This window comes from Chondrus crispus, genomic scaffold (genome assembly GCF_000350225.1).
Source record: "Chondrus crispus Stackhouse genomic scaffold, scaffold_154, whole genome shotgun sequence".
Lineage (NCBI taxonomy): Eukaryota > Rhodophyta > Florideophyceae > Gigartinales > Gigartinaceae > Chondrus > Chondrus crispus.
The window spans coordinates 178,534-196,515 of record NW_005179022.1 but is presented as its reverse complement, the minus strand read 5'-3'; the positions used below and the strand labels follow the sequence as shown (position 1 = coordinate 196,515).

Genomic DNA, 17,982 nt, shown 5'->3' with positions numbered 1-17,982 from the left:
CGGACGAATGATGAGTGGCATCTGGATGCTGGGGCAAGTCCGTGTAGGCGTTGGATGTGTATTGGGACCGGAAAACAGGGACACATTAACGAGACGCATGGAACGAGGGCGGTTGCGTCGGGATGAGTGCAGAAGAAAGACTGTGCCATCCAGAATTGTCTTACAAAATCGCGCGCGGTTGACACGGACCGAAAGATCGCAAGGTAGGTCTACACTCTTTGGATACGCGAACGTTGTGCGTATTCGGGCGATGTGTGTGGGGGGAAGGGTTTTGAAGCGAGGATCGGATATTTGTAACTTGCCAGTGAAAGATATAGAGAAGGGAGCACAAGGTGGCGACGTATCAATTGGAAACACCGAAAAGTTGGATACCTCGCAGACGAATGGCGACGGACGGGATGGGATGTCTTGATCTTGGAACTAGAATGCGCAGGTCTGGGACATAGAAATGGAAGCGCATGACAAAAACGCACCCTCTGGACACATGAATCGGGTGCGTACTGTTGCCATAAGTGCGCACTGAAGACGTGTAGTTTACTGACCATTCGATGCCAGTTTCGGAGTGAGGGACATAATGACGGGGCTACAGGTCGTTCGTTTATTTTCGGGAAGCGCGGAAAGAGTGGTTATGGTTGCGAAAAGTGCGAACTGAATACTTGCAGTATCTACATCCTAGAAAACAGTGTGCGAGTGTGGGACGTGAAGGTGGGACCACATTTCGGAGACGCAGTAAGACGCAGTAAGTGCACACATAACATGGTTGGATGGCAGTATGATGAGATGCAGACGACTGGGATATGGCGTCTGATTCCTGAGCGAAAACGTGCTGGAGTAAGACATGGAGAGAAAGACTAAACTTCAGAGAAGAGATTTATTTAACCATTCTCTTTGACTTCACCGGTAACATAATAGGATCGGCGCGCATAGCGCGCAAGGAGCTCAGTTGTCTCTGCCGTCTAATCAACATTTGTGTGTATGTGATTTCATGTCTGTGAGTGTCTGGGCGTGTCTGTGTGTATGGATACTGCCCGCTGCTCCTCGTCTTGGCCACAAGCAATCACCCATCAGAGTCCCTCGGTCATACCGCACTCCTCTGACACCCCACAGGTGCCGCTAAATTCTCCTTCTACCCCCTCAATCCCTTCTCCCTTGGCCTTCTTGATCTTTGCCGTCCATGTTTCTAAAAGAGATCCACAATCAATCCAATTTCGTCACTTTTCCTCCACGCAGTTCTTTCCTGCCTCTTGACCCCCGCCGGCATCCAGTTACCTCTATTCCCCCTCTATACCCACCACTTCGAATCTCCACCACTGCGTTAATCACGTTCTTCCTTGCTTTGCTCATATCCTTTTCCCTCTCTCTGCCCTCCTACTTACCATGCCGCGGCGGACATCCCTCGCCGCCTCCGTTGAGCTAACCACCAACGCCTTGGAAGGCCTCTGCCTCCTCCCCGCACTCCCACTGCGCTAGCTTCTCCAATTCTCTCCCACTCTTCTAACCCCTTTCGAAAAGCCCACTCCCCGCCCCTTCCCGTCTGCGCACATTCTCCTGCGCCGCCCGCTGCAGCATCCCGTCCTAGCCCAATCGCTGTCCTCCACCCCGCCCGCCGCCACCCACCTGGGCTCCCATACTGCCGCCGCTACCCTCTCGGACGCCAATTACACGACCAAACGACCCGTGCTTGCCGCGCAGCGGAACCTCTCAGCCCCACGCAGCCCGCTGCTTCGCCACTGCCACCCGCCGAGCCCGCTGCTTCGCCGCCGCCACCCACGCCCTTCTGCCTTCCGCCATCGATGCCCACCCGGTCCCATCCGCTTCTGCTTGACCCCGCCACCGCCATGGTGCTCGCCGTTTCTGAAGACGTACAGGAAATTTTGAATTGCATGATTTACTCATTGTAGAATGTGACCGCCCAATTTATTGGAGCAGGGCACTGTAATCTCCCAGGCTGCCGCTGGATTGGTGAGTCTTGTAAAGTTTGGTGTCCATCTGGACATGGACTGGACCGCCTGTAAATCTATGACATGGACATGCGTCTCAATTTCATGCTTCATCAGCACCGGGCGGTGCCGACACTGCACGTTCGCTTTCTCCTTCTGTTCTTCTATTCCGCACTTCGATTTTGATCCAGCTCTTTCCACTCGGCCTCCCTCCCCTGCTTTGTCAACGCCAACTTGCAGTTGGTTATCCTCGAAGCTGCTCACCAAAGCGGTTCTTCGCTTTTTGCTCTCGACGTGCGCTCTTGCGACGCCGCATTCCGTCGTGATCAGCTTGTCCGCCACTCCTTCTCCCTTCCGCTGTCCTCCCTTCGAACGCTTGTTGCTCCTTCAACCTGTCGAAGGAATTGCAACCACCCGCGTGCCCTCTCTCGCTGCTACAACACTATCCGATGTCCACACCACTTCGCCAACGTACTTCTCAGTCCATCTTGTCAAGTACAGAAGTAGATTATGAAACTGCCCGGCGGGATCCTCAAGAAGCATGGGACCATATATACGATATGAGCCCCTCAGAACGCGAGCGGCACTTCGGTGGAACGAACAGGGCATGGCGTCAGAAGATGGACATGGGCCGTTCAATCTGCAAGCTGTTCGTTGAATGGACAAGGCGCGGCCCATATCACGACGTCGTGCCGAGGACTACCAGCGCGGAGGGAGCAGAGAGTGTTCACAAGTTTGATGCTAGCTCAATCACAAGTGGCGTTGTGGTACTGCGGACCATGGAAAAACGGGCACAGTAGCGAGGCAGCTGTTGAGAAGGGGTGTCAGGGAAGGCGGGGAGACAGTCAAAGAGACGCAGAGATGGGACGAGGAGGAGCCGGAAGCTAGTGAGAGTGCGCAGCGTTAATGTCGGGAGGATGGCGGACAGGGCGGGATAATACGCAAGTGGGTGCAATAATTGAAAGAGAGCACTGGGTCAGGTCAGGGGTGGGCGTAGGGGGTGGGGTCTGGGAGTGGTTGGTTGTGGGGATTGTGTGTTGGGATTGTGTATTATGTTTATGCGTGCGAGAGTATCAGCAAAGCCCTCGAGATTGTATCGACCCTGCTCAGCAGCAGCAGAAGCAGCCGCGGCTGCAGCGCTCGGGGACGCCGCCGCCTCTCACGCAAAAGGCTGGCGCCGATGCGAGCGCTTCGGACAATGACTGCGACAGGCATCGTATAGAAATTATGATGGGCAGTAGGAAAGTTATCCTGGCTTCATACAAGGGCGCCGCCACAGAGGACATTAAAACCAATATTTCCAGGTGCTTTGGCCTCTTCCCGGGCACCCAGCGGCCCCTTATGGATCACCACTACGACGAGATCATCATCTCGGCAGGCGTGCCCAGCGGTCGCTATATGATTTTTTATGACCGAGTCTCATAATCCCTAACGAGACCGCTGTTTCCACTCTACCAGCTCCAAACGATTCTATACCACCTAACTGTTCGTTTGTTTACTTGGATGCGCTTCCAGTGAATTGTCTTTGTCTTCCGGGGGAAAGAAAAGAGCCTCAACGTCCGTGCCTCACCACTACTTGTCTTCCAAATACGCCGCCGTTTCTGTGGGTGTTACCGGCCCATCCACTTCACTCAGATAATCTAAGAGAGACTCACCCGCTTTCGAAGTCCAGAATTGAAGGTCTTTGTGCTCGCACGAGCACAAAGACCTTCAATTCTGGACAGCTGGTGCGAGCACCAGATCATCACCTCGAGGACCTTTTCCATACGTAAGCAATTTGTAAGAGCATCTCCACCCGTGTCCGATCAAATGACCAAATAACCAAATTTAAGTGCCAAGTGGCTGATAGAAATTGGTTGGGCTATTTTTTTGGAATGGTAGATTTTGGTCATTTGGTAAACCAATATGGTTGTTCCCACCCGTTGCCCACCAAACCACTTCTTGGTACGAGCCGAGCTCGTACTCAAGTTGAAGAGGATATGGAGGGCAGTTGGTGGAACGATGCCATCGGGTATGAGGATGAAGACCTGATCCAGGACCTTCTGGATTCGAGTAGCGAGGATGAACCCCTTCGGCGATGGGGGAGATCGGTTGCGGGAAAGGTGCCCAACATCGAATGAGGCAGGATTGAAGCTGGTAATCGTTTGTACAATGATCACTGCCCACATCGAGCTACCTTTCCTTCTGCCACTTTTCGCGCCAAAAGTCCTGCAAGTCCTGCCTGGGCAAATCTTGTGATGCCACTTGGCGGAAATAATTTTACCCTGGGGTAAAATCCTGAGGCAAATCAGACGTTTTTGCCTCAGGATTTTGCCTCTGAGGTAAATTTTTTCTCTTTTGATCATTTGAATGCGCCCGGTGTGAGTCGTACAATTGAAACCAAATGACAAAATGTGATTATTTGAGTATTTGGTTATTTGATTCAGTACCGGTGGAGATGCTCTAAACAACTCGATTAGCTGTAATGATATATTCCAACTGAGCCACTTTTCCACAAAACCAAAAAGAATCGGCAAACCATTGCCAAAACGTTTGCGGAAATTTTAGGCGAAACTATAAACGCCCGTGCAAGTTTTGGAAAGACGTGTTCAAAAGCATAACTGGACTTACAGTGACAGGTATTTCCCGTAGGGATTCCATCATGCTTCGTCCACTGTTGGCAGTGGTGCACCAATGATATTTAAACGAATAAAAATGCGCTACAACACGGCATACCAGGCGAGCTGAGTCATGGACACAACACCAGGGGCGAAAATGAGACGGGGCCAGGGCCAGAACGTCTCGGAGCGGATGACCGCGCAGGACCTATTCTCCTGATCGCGACTCTCACAGCGCGCGCGTGCTACGACAAAAAGAACATTTAATCCAAGATTTGTGGACGTTCATTCACCAGTTTCGAGTCACTCCACCAACCACTGCTAATAGTTTTTTTGCAGAAGAGTTGGAGGGGTGCAAGCAGTTACGTACAGGAAGTGCGAGAGTTTTTCCGTTGGCTTAAATTCCTAACGAGGCCGCAGAGGAAGCAGGCCGGCTATCTAGACCGGCCCCAGCGGCTGCAAGCGAGCCAGGTAACCGTCAGTTCCGGGGATATTCCGGAGTGGCTAGGAGCCTAGGCAGTTTTTTGCTGATAACAGGAGGTAGAGACCAAGGCATAGCGACTTGTGTCGTTCTTAACTACTCGGGCGACGTTGCGGTCGTCAAGCGAGTAAGGCTAACGGGGCCGGGCCGCTGAACAGAAGAGTGGTCTGACCCGAGCTGAACCACACCGGCAGGGTGTGAGATATATGTCTGGGTTGATACCCCCAAGTGAGGGTGTGTCTTAACAAGCGCTTGTTTGCCCGTGCTTGCCGGTGCTTGCCTGTTTTTCTTGAAGAATTTAAAAAAACATTTTGCACACGTGGGCAGCTGTACAAACTGCTTACACACACTCTCTCTGCAGCTCTGACAGTATTTGTCAGCCATAAATCTAGGGTTACAGTATACATCGCGGCATTCCAATGTGTACGAGCCCGTCAACGTGGTCCGCGGTCTTGCTCTCGCCTTGGTGATCCTCTGCTCCCGAGAAGCTCTTTCGATCTTTCTGTGTCTGCACCTGCACACATGCTCCGAATTCACACCACCGCCGCCGTCGTAGTGATGCAAGCAATTTCTTGCCCAAGAAGAGAGCTTTCAATAGCAGTGATTCGCATACTGCACACCGCTTTACGCAAACCTTATCCACTCTTGCATTTATTCTGCGAACCTTCCTCACTAACAACGCCTCTCACGCCTTCCTTTACTGACCGATTTATTCTAACACTTCACCGACTCTACCGCTCCCCGATCAGCATGCGACACTCAAGCCACAATGATTCCCCCGACCGCCGTCGCCGCGGCCTCGCTCTTAAAGCAATGCTGGCGACATCACTTCTTCTCTCCACTTTGGGTCTACATTACGCAATATCCGAATTTCCGGGGCCCCGCCTGCTGATGAAACCAAAAGGCATGCGTCGTTATTGGAATTTTTCTAGAGAAAATCGCATGTTCAGCGATGATGAGTTTGCCCCGGCCTATCGGATGGGGAGGGAAACTTTTCATAAGCTGTTACAACTGGTTAATAATCGTTTACTCAAAAACGAGGAGATGGCAAATCGTGCTGGACGGGAGACCGTATCACCTGAGGCTCGTCTGGGAATCCTTCTTCGCATTATGGCTGGTGAGTCCGTATACGGATGTATGGCACATTTTGAAGTCGGTAGAAGTACAGTGTATCAAGTTTTCAAAGAGACGCGCGATGTACTGAACGAAGCTCTTAGGCTACCTGGACTTCCTGAAGATTTTAATGGTTTGAGGAAGGTGTCAGACGATTTCCAAACTTCCCGTTCCCCCCTAACCCTTTGCGCGGCTGTGTTGGTGCATTAGACGGAATAGCGATCAAAATCAGGAAGCCAGCAACGCATGAGCACCCTGCGACGTACTACTGCAGGAAAGGGTTCTATGCTCTCCCGGTGCAAGCGGTTGTGGACTCAAACTATCGCTTCCTAGATTGTTCAGCGAAATGCAGGGGTTCTACGCACGACTCTCTTGCTCACGCCGTGTCCGCTTTGGGAAGATATTTGGATGAAGGGAATCTGATGGTGCCATTTTGGATCGCGGGCGACGAAGCGTATGTTTGTTCTAACCATTTAATTGTTCCCATTCCTGGCTCGATTGCTACAGATACAGAAGATGTGTTTAACTTTTATCATTCTTCATTGCGCATGCACGTGGAGCAAGCGTTCGGCATTTTAGTCAAGAAATTCAAGATTTTGAAAATGCTTGAATTCTCTGTTGCGGATTCTGCGAAAGTCATTGTTTTGGCGATGAAACTGCATAACTTTTGCGTAGAGCATGGGCAAAAGATAGTTAGTAGAGCGTCTATCAATCAGAAAAGGGTGCTTCAGGAGCACAACATGATGACTGAAACGAGGGAATGGTACAGCGAGGGGAAGCATGCATATGTCGATCTGGCTGGGCGAGTGGAGGCTGGCAACAATACGGATGCTACGCAGAAGAGGAATCTTTTGGTTTCTATCATTGGAGATGGGAGGTTTGTCAGACCTGTGGCTGGGGAGCTTCCAGTCCCGGAATACTTCATGAAATTCGCCTAGCTAACTTTCGTTTTCGTTTATGCTTTGGTTTTTTTCAGTTGCTTCACTTCTTGCCTGGAAGTGAGGGGTAGTGGTGGGACATTTTTCTTTGCGTGAAGAGCTTTGAATTCCGATGCGGTCTCCTTTGTGGCAGCATCGACATGGCCGCCCCCTTCTTCGCCGCCCTGGCCGACTCGGCAGGCTTGGCCACTGACTTGCGCACCGTCGCCCGCCTGTGGCAAGCGATTCTCACAGTTGACGACGACGATCTGGAGGACTTGGTTTGCTCCCGCCCGCAACCTCCGTCCATCGCCCACGCATCGTTTCATTTCTTCGCCGAACTGGAAGCACGTAGAAAATTGCTCCGCAATTATTCCCAGAATATTGATGGGCTCGAGCGCCGTGCGGGCGCGTCGGAGGAGCGCGTCATCCTTTTCCACGGCTCGTTTCTCACTGCCACCTGCATGCGCGCCTCGTGCCGCGCTAGCTTTTGCGGCTCCGAGATTGCAGTCGAAGTCGCTGCGGGAACTGTGCCTCTCTGTTGGAAATGCGTCCATGGCAAGAAGCGCTCGTCTTCTATGAAGAGAGACGATTCAGACGACGACGACGGTATGGACGCTTGTTCCGTGAGCGTCCTCAAACCGGACATTGTTTTCTTTGGCGAAAACTTGCCAAAGTGTGTTCGTGACAACCTGGAAACAGACGCCCTTAGAGCAGACCTCTTGCTTGTCCTGGGAACAAGTCTACAAGTCTCCCCTGTCGCTCGTATTCCACAATATTTTCAGTACCAAGTGTCGAGAATTCTTGTCAACCGTGAGCTCCTCACATACGATTTTGATGTCGAGCTTTTCGACAATCGCGACTCAGTCGTTGCGGAGTTGCGGAAAGCTTTCAACTTGCGACTTGCTAGTTCGAAGCCGTTAAACGCAGGGATCGATTCTCTTCCCGGAGCCTCTTTTCCGTCCCTCTGAGGTTCTTTTCAATCCTCATAGCCTCTGCAATGTCGGCCTTGAGGGCCTGTATCCGCAATTTGCGCTTGTGATTGCTGCGCTGCGCACTTTCCCTATTCCGGGCTTTTCTGAGTTCAGCCTTTTTTCTTCGCTCATCTAAGTCGTCCCCTAGAACCTTGCTCACGCCTCCTCACATCGCTGCGGCTGCCGGCGACTGTGAAGGGAGAATAAACGAGCCATAGGTTGCATCAAAGGCATTGGGGCCAGCGGAACCGGCTCTGACTGCCGTTCGACAGACGTATCCGCGATAGCATTCCCCATACCTTGGTCCATAGAGTTGCCCGATAGGATCGTACTCCCTGAACGGTCAAGCTTTGCGCTCACGCCGCCTCTCTCCGACCGCGCTTCCGCGGCTGGGTCATGGCCTGGGGCGTAGCGCCTTGGTGTTTGATGCAGAGAAGAGGGGAGGAGTGTGGCAGGAAGAGGTGGATCTGGAGGTTGCGACATGTACTGCGAGACCTTGGGAATCTGGGTCAATGCGACCGGGTCTGGCGGAAACTGCTGCTTTGGCGGGAATGGATACGAGTCTGTCGTGACCTCGTGCGGTCCTGAATCGTGGGTCTGCGGGATCATAGGGTCCTTCTGCGATAAGAGCAGGGACGCGAGGAAGTCGGGCTCGCTGCTCTCTGACAGCGACAGAGTCGGGGCGGTGTCGTTGTCCGGCGAGGGCATCTGGTCGGGATCCAGGTTAGAGTCGGGGTCGTTCTGTAGCAAGCGGAAGCTGGTAGGCTCGGAGTCTGGCGACATGTTAACACGCTTTGCGCCCTCGGACAGGACGGAGTCGGCAATAAAGGCGAGCAGGAACGAGTCCAGTACGGAAACGACCTTCTCCCCCCCGCTTGCGCCAGATCCCATGGTGAAGGCCAGCGGGCTGATTGGGGAGTCCTTGACGGCGGAACACAGGGCCCAGATGGCCAGGCGCCTCTGCACGTCGGGGTCTGCCGTGATGGTGGTGGCGCTGTTGGTGGTGAGGTTTGCCGTGAACACGCTGGCGCCGGCCTTAAAGAGGGAGACGGTGGCGACGCCACAGTACGCGCCTGTGTAGCACTGCAGGCTCTTGTATTCGGCGTCCGTGTCCAGCGGGTGCAGCTTCCTGGGCATGAAGACCTTGCAGTTGCACTTGGACAGGGCGTGGGCGGTCTCCGCACCGCAGTGCACGCACGGGCGGGCCTCAGTGGCGACGTAGTGGTAGACCATGTGGCGCAGCAGGGCCGAGGTGTTGAAGCGTTCGCGCATGCGGCTGATGATGCGGTGGAAGGGCTTTGCCTGGAAGAGCGAGAAGATGTGCTCGCGGTGGGCCGCAGATAGCAGCCTGTAGAAGGAGACCTTTGTGATGTGCTCGTTGGAGTTCTCCGAGATGAAGAGGCTGGTGCCCGTGGCGTCGTCGCGGGCGAGGCGGCCGATGTACTTGTCGTTGCAGACGACGGTGGAGGAGGAGGCGATTTTCTCGTTGACGGCGAAGCCGACGGTGATGGAGCCTGTGGTGAAGGAGGGCATGAGCAGGAGGCGATTGTGCTCACCGACTTGCAGGGCGTTCTCGTGCGGGACGCCGTCGGCCAGGGCGGTGAGGTCGAGCTCGGCGGTGGTGGCCGATAGGGAAGGTGGCCATTGCACCAGCGGCGAGCGAAGGTCGAAGGGAAGGTGGCCATTGCACCAGCGGCGAGCGTGGTTGAAATGAATAGTGCAGACGGTCAAGTATGGGATAGCGGCGAGGGAGGAACTGCCGACTTGCCTATACCGAATAAAGTTGTAATTAAGAAGGGGATTCAGGACTTTCACAATGCAGCTTCTGGACTCGCGAAATGCGATGATTCCGGAGATAGTACCGCATCAGGAACTGGTGGCTATCGATGCCGAGACTACGTGTGATCTGAGTAAGAAATTGAAAACTAGTACCACAGGATATGGCGAAAACGCATAATGATGCTGAGGCAAATGGGAACAAGGAAGGAAGTTCTTAGATTTCATATTTTTCACGATTTACTGTATTGTTTTATGTTACCACTTTTGTTTAACTGTCATGAATCGTGTTCGCAAAGGAGGTGTCTCGTATGGTCAACGTGGAAGATTTAGTAGATGGACAGAGCGCTTTGTTGTGCACCTTTGAGTTCGTCAGTTGTGGTGTGTGAATAGTCATTGGTAAATGAAGTGTCGTGAGGACTCCTACTCGCTCTCATTTATTCATGCAAGTCCGTCCGTGGTCCGCATGTGTCAGTTTCAGAGTTCAATTTCTTTGAATCCGGGGCATAGAGGCTTTCTATGTGCGATAAATGTTGCTCATGCAACGACTTGGCAACATGTGAGACTCAAGACAGAAGTTCAGTACAGGAGTGCTATTATTGTTAGAGAGTGTAGATCCTAGAGAGACAAATTAGTGTAATGTTCGGCAAGGGTAATGCACCCTCCGACCTAATACTGTACGACAGAGTGTTCTTCGCGAAAGGATAGCCCCTCTTGCCTGATGCAAAGCGTTCAACTTCTATATTCCCTGGCGCCAGCACGCTTCTGCTTGAAACAGGGGGGAATCAAGATTGCAATCGAACTCAGAACGGTATCGAGACCTGCTAAATGGACGATCCAGCAATCGTGGTGCCGCTAACTCCACCTTTAGTCTCGGCCTTCCTTCTCCGTTACCCATGGCTACAGTATTCCTTACCATGAAGAAACTCAGCCGCATTTAGTTTTGTCTTCCCGCCCCAAAGGACCGGCCAGACTCTTCGTCCTTCTCCAGTCTCATCGCTGACTCCAGAGGCACAAGCGTATGGGGTCGTATACTCTTAGTCTTCCATATTTTCTTCTCCAACTGTGGATGACTCCTGGTTTGCTCCATCGCTACGACACGTAGCCCCCACATAGGAGCTCGTCTCTTCGCTTCAATTTGGACAGCAAATCCTTGTCACCGCCTCTTAACAGCCCTCAGTATTTGCTGTCTTGGTGACTACTATATGCTCTTGCAAGCTAACGAGCCAGCCCGGCCTCCGATGGATCTCATGCCTCCTGCAGTTTCGCTTTCGACGGTCGTTGCTGCGCGCACAACTGTGGCTTCTGCGGCGAAGTAGGCCCGCTGGTCAGGGAATATCAGGAGCCAGCGTCATGTTCTGAGATAGTGACAAAGAAGAGTACGTTGAACTGGAGGAGGAGGGAGGAGGAACTGCGGAGCAGCGGTTTCACAAGAGGCAAATAGAAATTTCCAATCAGCGGAGAACAAGAGCTTCGATCCGATTCAGGGCGAGGCATCTTCAGCTGGGAAGCGGCCCCGTGACATGCCCGACAAACGCAAGAGGTCTGTCGGACAGCAGTCATTGAAGATGATGACGTGAATTAGTTGAGGCATGTACTCAATTTTTGCCATAAACTTTTGTCTACGCATGCGAAGTAGAGAACTAGATGCCGTCAACCGGGTAGAAGAAGACTTCCCTCTAAGAAACGTCCACCAAAGGTGGGCTGACAGAAGCACTCCCATACTCTTGAAATTAACATTCGACGGTGACCACTCGCTTCTCCTCGTTTGCGCCGGCACCTCTCACGGTACTGACGCAAAAGGTTCAACTACACGAGGGATGACGTGATAATAGAGCACAAATACGCGCTCCTCTCAGGGACAGCTCACGGGATCTACACAGACGACGTGTGGCAGGGATACTGCCGTATGTGCAACTGCCAGATATACAGGCCGGTGGCGTGCACGTGCCCAGACCCCGGGCGCAGCGAGTGGCACCTGTGCTCGAAGCTGCACTTCATGCTGGACCCATCCCCTTCCTTCTACAAATTTGCGAACATATTGCTGCTCATCTCGCCATATGAAGAAAGAGCCTTTTCGTAGCGCTCCTTTGCCACCTCAACAAATGGTGTTTTGGACTCATCCCCGACGGCCAACTTCTTCGCCCTTTCCAACGCCATTAATGAGGCCTCGACAATCGCAAACATCGAACTGTTTTCTTCCCACGAACCAATGCGAGCAGCCGGTGCATTCACTGGAGTTGAATTATTGGCCGCACTCGTAGCCGGGCCTGCAAGCGACGAAACCACCTTTCCAATCGATTCCACGTGCTTCTCCATAATGTCTATCACATCTTCACTGCTCCTCCTCTTCTCTCTAGTATCTGCTACAGCTCTGATACTATCATATGGACCCCCACTGTCCCTTCCCCCGCTGTCATAACATTGCCTATCTATTACCCTAACTACACACTCGTAACCCACATCCAATATTGTTTTCGACGTCATTTCCACAAAATAGGTGTCTTGGTGCGGCGTTCCCATCCTAGCAACAACAAACAAAATCAAAGCACGTTTAGAGGCAGCATATAAATTTTGACCATTTCGTGGGAGAAAATTAACAAAGCGCTCCGGGTCGTTTTGACCAGAGCGCGACCACTTGCTCAACGCTGCCGTGAAAAGCGCTTTCGCGTCCCGAAAGTGGTCTTTCAACACATCAGCGCAGCGGAAACAGAGGGGAGATGGGCATGGATCAGCTTCATCGACGTGGCCTTGAAGAGAAAAGCGAAAACAAACCGAATCATCGTTAAACCTTCTTCTATCTTCCCCCAAAAACTGTCCATCGTTGTACACCCGTCCAATTCCGCCCTTCTAAATTCCTGACCTAACCTAAAAAGTATGCTGCGCGCCACTTCATCGTCTCTCATCAAAACAGCCAACCGAGCAAATTCAGAAAGTGAAAAGTTTGGCTTAGAGCGTTCTGCTTCAAATCCTTCTAGATCTTCTATGCATGCGATAGGTTCCTTTCTATTTGCGTTATTAATCGGCCGGTCGTGCTTGTCGAATTTGTCCCCTATCTTGCACAAATACGCCTTTGCCGTCGAAAAGCAGGGTGCCTCTATCCAATCTTCTCCGCTTTCCGCAAAACTGTCCACAAAAGACCCCAAATCTTCACAGTTATGGTTTGATTCAAACTTCACGAGTACATCTGCTCCCTTCTTTTCATAATACCACAGCAGTATTAAGCAACGAAATATCAGCGCCAACTTGTTCCCTCCCAATTTTAAATTCCAAAAAGGGCACACTTCCCTCAACTTCCCTTTCTTTTGTTGGCAGAGATAAGTGTAGACTTTTGACATCTCTGTCACTTCTGCCGTTGGATCCCCCAATTCTTAGTCGTCGTTAAGTCTTCCCGCCGTGCCCCCCTCTTCCAGCGAGCCCGGGCTCGATGGAGGCGCCTCTCCACATTGACGATTCAAAGGATCAGTCTCTGATTCGGAAAGGGACAGGGGAATACGGCCCCCCGATACGCCTTCAGAAGGTGGAGGGGCGCCCGAAAATGGGGGATGTGTGGTTTTGTTGTCGGAGCTAGTGAGGAGGGCGTCGGGGGTTGCTTAGATATTCGTGTATTAATCTTCGCAATGCGCGGGGAGCGGCGCGAAGAACCTCGATCGGTGGCGACCATGGCAAAAGAGGGAGGTGGGAACAGATTGCGCGGGAAGGGGACTGCGGGAGGGGGAATGTTGGGGTGACGGGAACGGTTTTGCATTCCCTGTCAACCCACTGTTTGCTTACACTACAAAACTTTTGGGCATGTGGAGCGCAAACGAAATACAGTAGTCCGCCAAATCGTAAGTGTACAATCAGTCAAACCAGCCAATAGGACTTCGACAACTGTCCCAAAGGCGTAAGCTACACCAATGCCGCCTGTAAGAGGTAACTTCTTCGAAGTTAATAAATAATAAACTACCAGAACCAATCAAACCAGAGCAAGTGTTTTTTTTCGGGCAAGCACGGGCAAGCACGGGCAAACAAGCGCTTGTTAAGACACACCCTGAGAGATGTAGGCACGCGTACGTCACGTCAAGTGGCCGTACGAGTCGGTGCCCACAAAAGTGGACTTGCGATCAGTGCAAGATGTGTGAGCGCCACTGGACATGTCCGGACCACCCGCCGGATCCAGAGCGGAGGCAAGGTGGGAGGAGCCAGACAGTGTCCTGTGGTGCAGGAGTACATTGCGTTGACCGTTCTAAGATATGCTTATTTTGTGGGGGAGTCGACGGTGGAACCGGTGGTGCGGGGTGTACCTGTAGGGAACCGCCAGAGCCGGAGTGTAGCTGGAGTGAGACGAGTTCTGACGGTAGCCTAGATGAGGTGGTCGATATTGGCTACCGCGACCCAGCACACGAATACGACTATGATAGGTCCGAGATTGACGTCATGGTAGGAGACATGGCCGAGATGAGCCACGGACATCGCGTTGGTGGTGAAGAGTGGGGAGTTGTGAGCGAGGGGGCACTGTTGGGGCGGACCTTCAGGTGTGGTGACCTGGGGTTCGCGGAGCCGCTGACGAGGGAGAGGCCTGCTGGCAGGGTAGGTGTATGTGTTCGCAAGGGCCGTGCCATACTCATGGTTGGCTTGGCGGAGATGGTAGTCACCCGGATGTCAGAGTTGCCAACGCAGAGTTGGTACGAGACTTCGACCCGGAGCTGGCCTTCATGGATCAGTTGGTCCCGTGAGATGTACCAAGCGGTGTACGCTGCCGAGGAGGCAGGACTAGTCACGCTGGTTAGTCGCGAGGGAGATCGAGGCCCGGGGGCGATCCTTATAGACGTGCCGCTTCCCTGGTACGGCGGGAGGATCTATCGCGGGCAGGAACTGGTCAGCTTGTCAGGTGCCGACATCTGGCAATGGACGGCTGAGCATAGGCGAGGCGATTATGGCCCACTAACTCTCATTGAGAGGGTGATGGTGCCGGCTGGTTTCGTACCCGGGCAGAGGTGTGTCTTTGACACGAACCCCACTGCGAACAACAACTGCTTTATGCGGAGTGGGAAGGCCGAGTACGAAAGTGGTTGGGAGCTGGTGCAGCTGAGTGCATCCAGCAAAGTTGTCGGTGTGCCTGTCTGGGCGTATCGGAGAGACCTGTGGGACTGTTCGAGAAAGTCGATCTGGCTGGATAGGCGATCGATAGATAAGAGCAGGGACGGTGGTCTTGGATACGTCATAATTGGCCGCGATAATATGTCTGGTTACGTATGCGGCTGGGCGGACGAGGACTTGACTTCGTACGCTGATGTCCGGCTTACCGAGCAGACGCAAGCATCGGGGTATAATATGCCACCAGTGGAGGCAGAGTTTAGGATATGGTACGCTATGTGGAACAAGGCGGGGCGTATCAAGAGTCTGGGCGACATTGTAGATGAGGTGAGGGCGTCGGAGGAGGCAGTGTTGATCGCCGGGCAGGATCCAAGGAGGTTGGTGCCCTATCTCGGGGAGTTTGGCTGTTACTTCAGGTTATACAGGTCGTCGCCGGGTCAAGCTGGAGGGGCGGAGATAGATGAGGTGTCTGTCGAAGTCCTGAAGAGGTGCGTGGTCGCATGCGACTCGGCAGGGTACTGTGTCTCTAGTCTTGGGCAGAAGAGGCTCGAGGTTGGCAGGAGGCACGTTGGTCCGGTCAGAGTTGGAAAGGGCAGCCGTTTTTCCCTCATCAGTGGAAAGGTGGGGAGGCAGGAACCAGACATGTATGGGATCCAGAGTAGTGATTTCTTGCCAGCTGAGTGTGAAGGACTCATCAAAACGTGGTTGGGTGTCGTCTGCGACTGACCAGCCATCAGCGGACGATAATGTACAGCGCACTCAAGGAGCGGTGCAAGAAGGCACTTGTGCGCCCTGTGTCAAGACTATTTTAGGTAGGGTCGATCCCGTTGGACGGCCTGGGTGTGATCAGGCAGCGGCGGCGTCGGAAGGGAAGGGCCCCGGGGCGTGTCGGTTGGTGCCACAAGATGGGCGGTATTCCGAGAGCAGTGGAGACCTGCGAGGTGAGCACGGCTACCGGTGCCCACAACGCCGATACCCGGTCTGGGCCCTATCCGGTTCTAATGAAAGTAAGGCTAGATCGCTGAGGGTTGGCAAATGGGGACCAATTGCTTTCCTCCTGCAGTAGCACTCCTCCGAGTCCGTACCCACTGGCGTCGGTCATAACTTTCTTGGCCGCTCCCCTCCTTGGTGATGCGAGAAATTCCGGGTCCCCGAGGACCGCCTTCAGCTCTTCCCACGCCTTTCTCTGGCAGCTACCCCACCTGCTGTCCCAATCCTTAATGACAAGGTGGGTCCCGCGCCTCTTCTTCCGATTGAAGCCCGTACCCCTCAGGACAGCATGGAGCGGCTTCGCAATTTCGGCGAAGTGGTCGACGAAGTCACTGAAATAATTGACTAGACCGAGGAAGCGCATGAGCTCCTCCCCGTTTCCCGGCTCTACGAGTTCCCGGATCGCCTTTACGTGGGCGGCTGACGGCTTGGGCCCATCTTCGTCAATGCAGTGCCCAAGAATTTCGGCAGCTCGTACGCCAAACTGGCACTTTGAGAACTTCAACCGGGCGCCTGCGTCGAGTAGCCGCCGCAGGACGGATTCCAGTGACGTTAGGTGGTCTTCCGCGGACTCAGTACCGAGACTTATATCGTCCATAAAGGCCCATACGTCTCTTCCCTTGCGGTCCCCGAGTATGGAGAAGGACGCACCGACGCTACTGGACAAAGACTGACGGAGACTCCCGTGTCCAAGACCGAGCTCGACCGAGCACCCCGTCAATAGGACCGGTGCTTCCAACCAGTTCTCAAGGACATGGGAAAAGGGAGGGGTGTTGCGGGTCTGAATTTGATTCTTTCTTGACACGTGGGACACGCGAGAGCGGTTGCATATGACCCGGCTCCCAATGCGCGGCACAGCCCGACAGTGTCAGGCGAGGACATGGCGAGGACTTGGAGACGTTCGGGGAAGGGAGGCGGTGCGGTGACGCGAGGACGTTGCGGGACGACGAGAGCGTTTTGACCCAATGGCGTCGCTGGAGGCAGACAGGAGGCGGTGGCGGGGCCGCCAGGGCTACGGAAGGTGTCGGGCGGAAGCGCGCGCAGGACGTTGGGCAAGGGCGTAATGGTGGATACGGTGGCAGCAAGAGGGGAACGTGAGGCTCGGAGGGGACGGAGGGAGGTTCGCAACGGAAGGGCGGGCAAACGGACCGAGTCCTGGACGGTGGCGGCAGGCGCCTGCTCGAGGGATGGAGGACGGGATGCCGCCGATGGTTGCCAGTATCGACAGTATAAGTTAGTCGCAGCGCGTAGAAAGGAAGGCCATCGAGGGAGCAAGAGGCGACTTGGGAGTAAACTTGCGGACTACCTACAGAAATCGCTGCTCTTTCGGTCCGTAGGGTGTGCGGCTTGGACTAGCCGCAACAGTACGGTACCCTAAGGGTATCGTTAAGGAACACTGAGACCAGAAATACTGAATTGGGGCCTGTAGACAAGCCCCATTGTACGCTAATAAGAAACAGTATCACTGTCTTGGAAAACCACTCTCTGCCACTCTTCTTTATACCTAAGGGTACTCCACAATGCTCTACGACGCGTGCGTGCAAGCCCCCGACATGAAGCTTCTCATCGCTTCCGTATACAAAACAACAAATTCTCTCTCGCAATGAAGTCCGTACCCATAAATCCCATATCACATTATAAAGTATTGTATTCAGCAACTCTGGAGAGACCGAGCTCGTCCCCTGTACGCGGAGCTTCCTTCTGAACCCACTTTTCTGCTTCGCACTACTATTTCATGCGCGTTTCGAGCGTCCGCCATAACTACTGTATAAGGGATATCCTGACGTATCTCTGTACTGTGCGGTGGTAGCGCTAGCTTGTAGCCAAATGCCAAACACGCCTTCGAGCCGCATTTATTCTACAATTTGCACACAGGGCACCAGCTGGGCCTTTTTTGTCTACTCTGAACCGTCATGCAATCGCAGAAACAAACCGTGTTTCAACAGCTTCTCCGATCATGCCAAACTACACTGGCGCGGTCTGCATTCCATTCGGGATAGGGACTGTCAACACTCCAGCCACTCTGGTGATATCTGCTACGCAGCTCTCCTCAGCACCCTCGCGACCGCATGAGAGCTAATCTGACGCAGGATACTTTCGTCATCGAATTCAGTT

General features: G+C 53.4%; 2 protein-coding genes; both read left to right on the top strand.

Moving 5' to 3' along the window:
- Window positions 1-13,914: 13,914 nt before the first annotated feature.
- Window positions 13,915-15,913, top strand: CHC_T00002739001 (hypothetical protein). XM_005713831.1 is given in 2 exon segments: window positions 13,915-15,603; window positions 15,604-15,913. The coding sequence occupies 1 exon segment, from the start codon at window positions 13,915-13,917 to the stop codon at window positions 15,601-15,603; it is 1,689 nt and encodes a 562-aa protein (XP_005713888.1). The 3' UTR covers window positions 15,604-15,913.
- A 316-nt stretch (window positions 15,914-16,229) lies between these two features.
- CHC_T00002738001 (hypothetical protein) lies at window positions 16,230-16,541 on the top strand. Its single transcript, XM_005713830.1, has one exon. It carries the CDS (start codon window positions 16,230-16,232, stop codon window positions 16,539-16,541), a length of 312 nt encoding a protein of 103 aa, XP_005713887.1.
- Window positions 16,542-17,982: the final 1,441 nt, after the last annotated feature.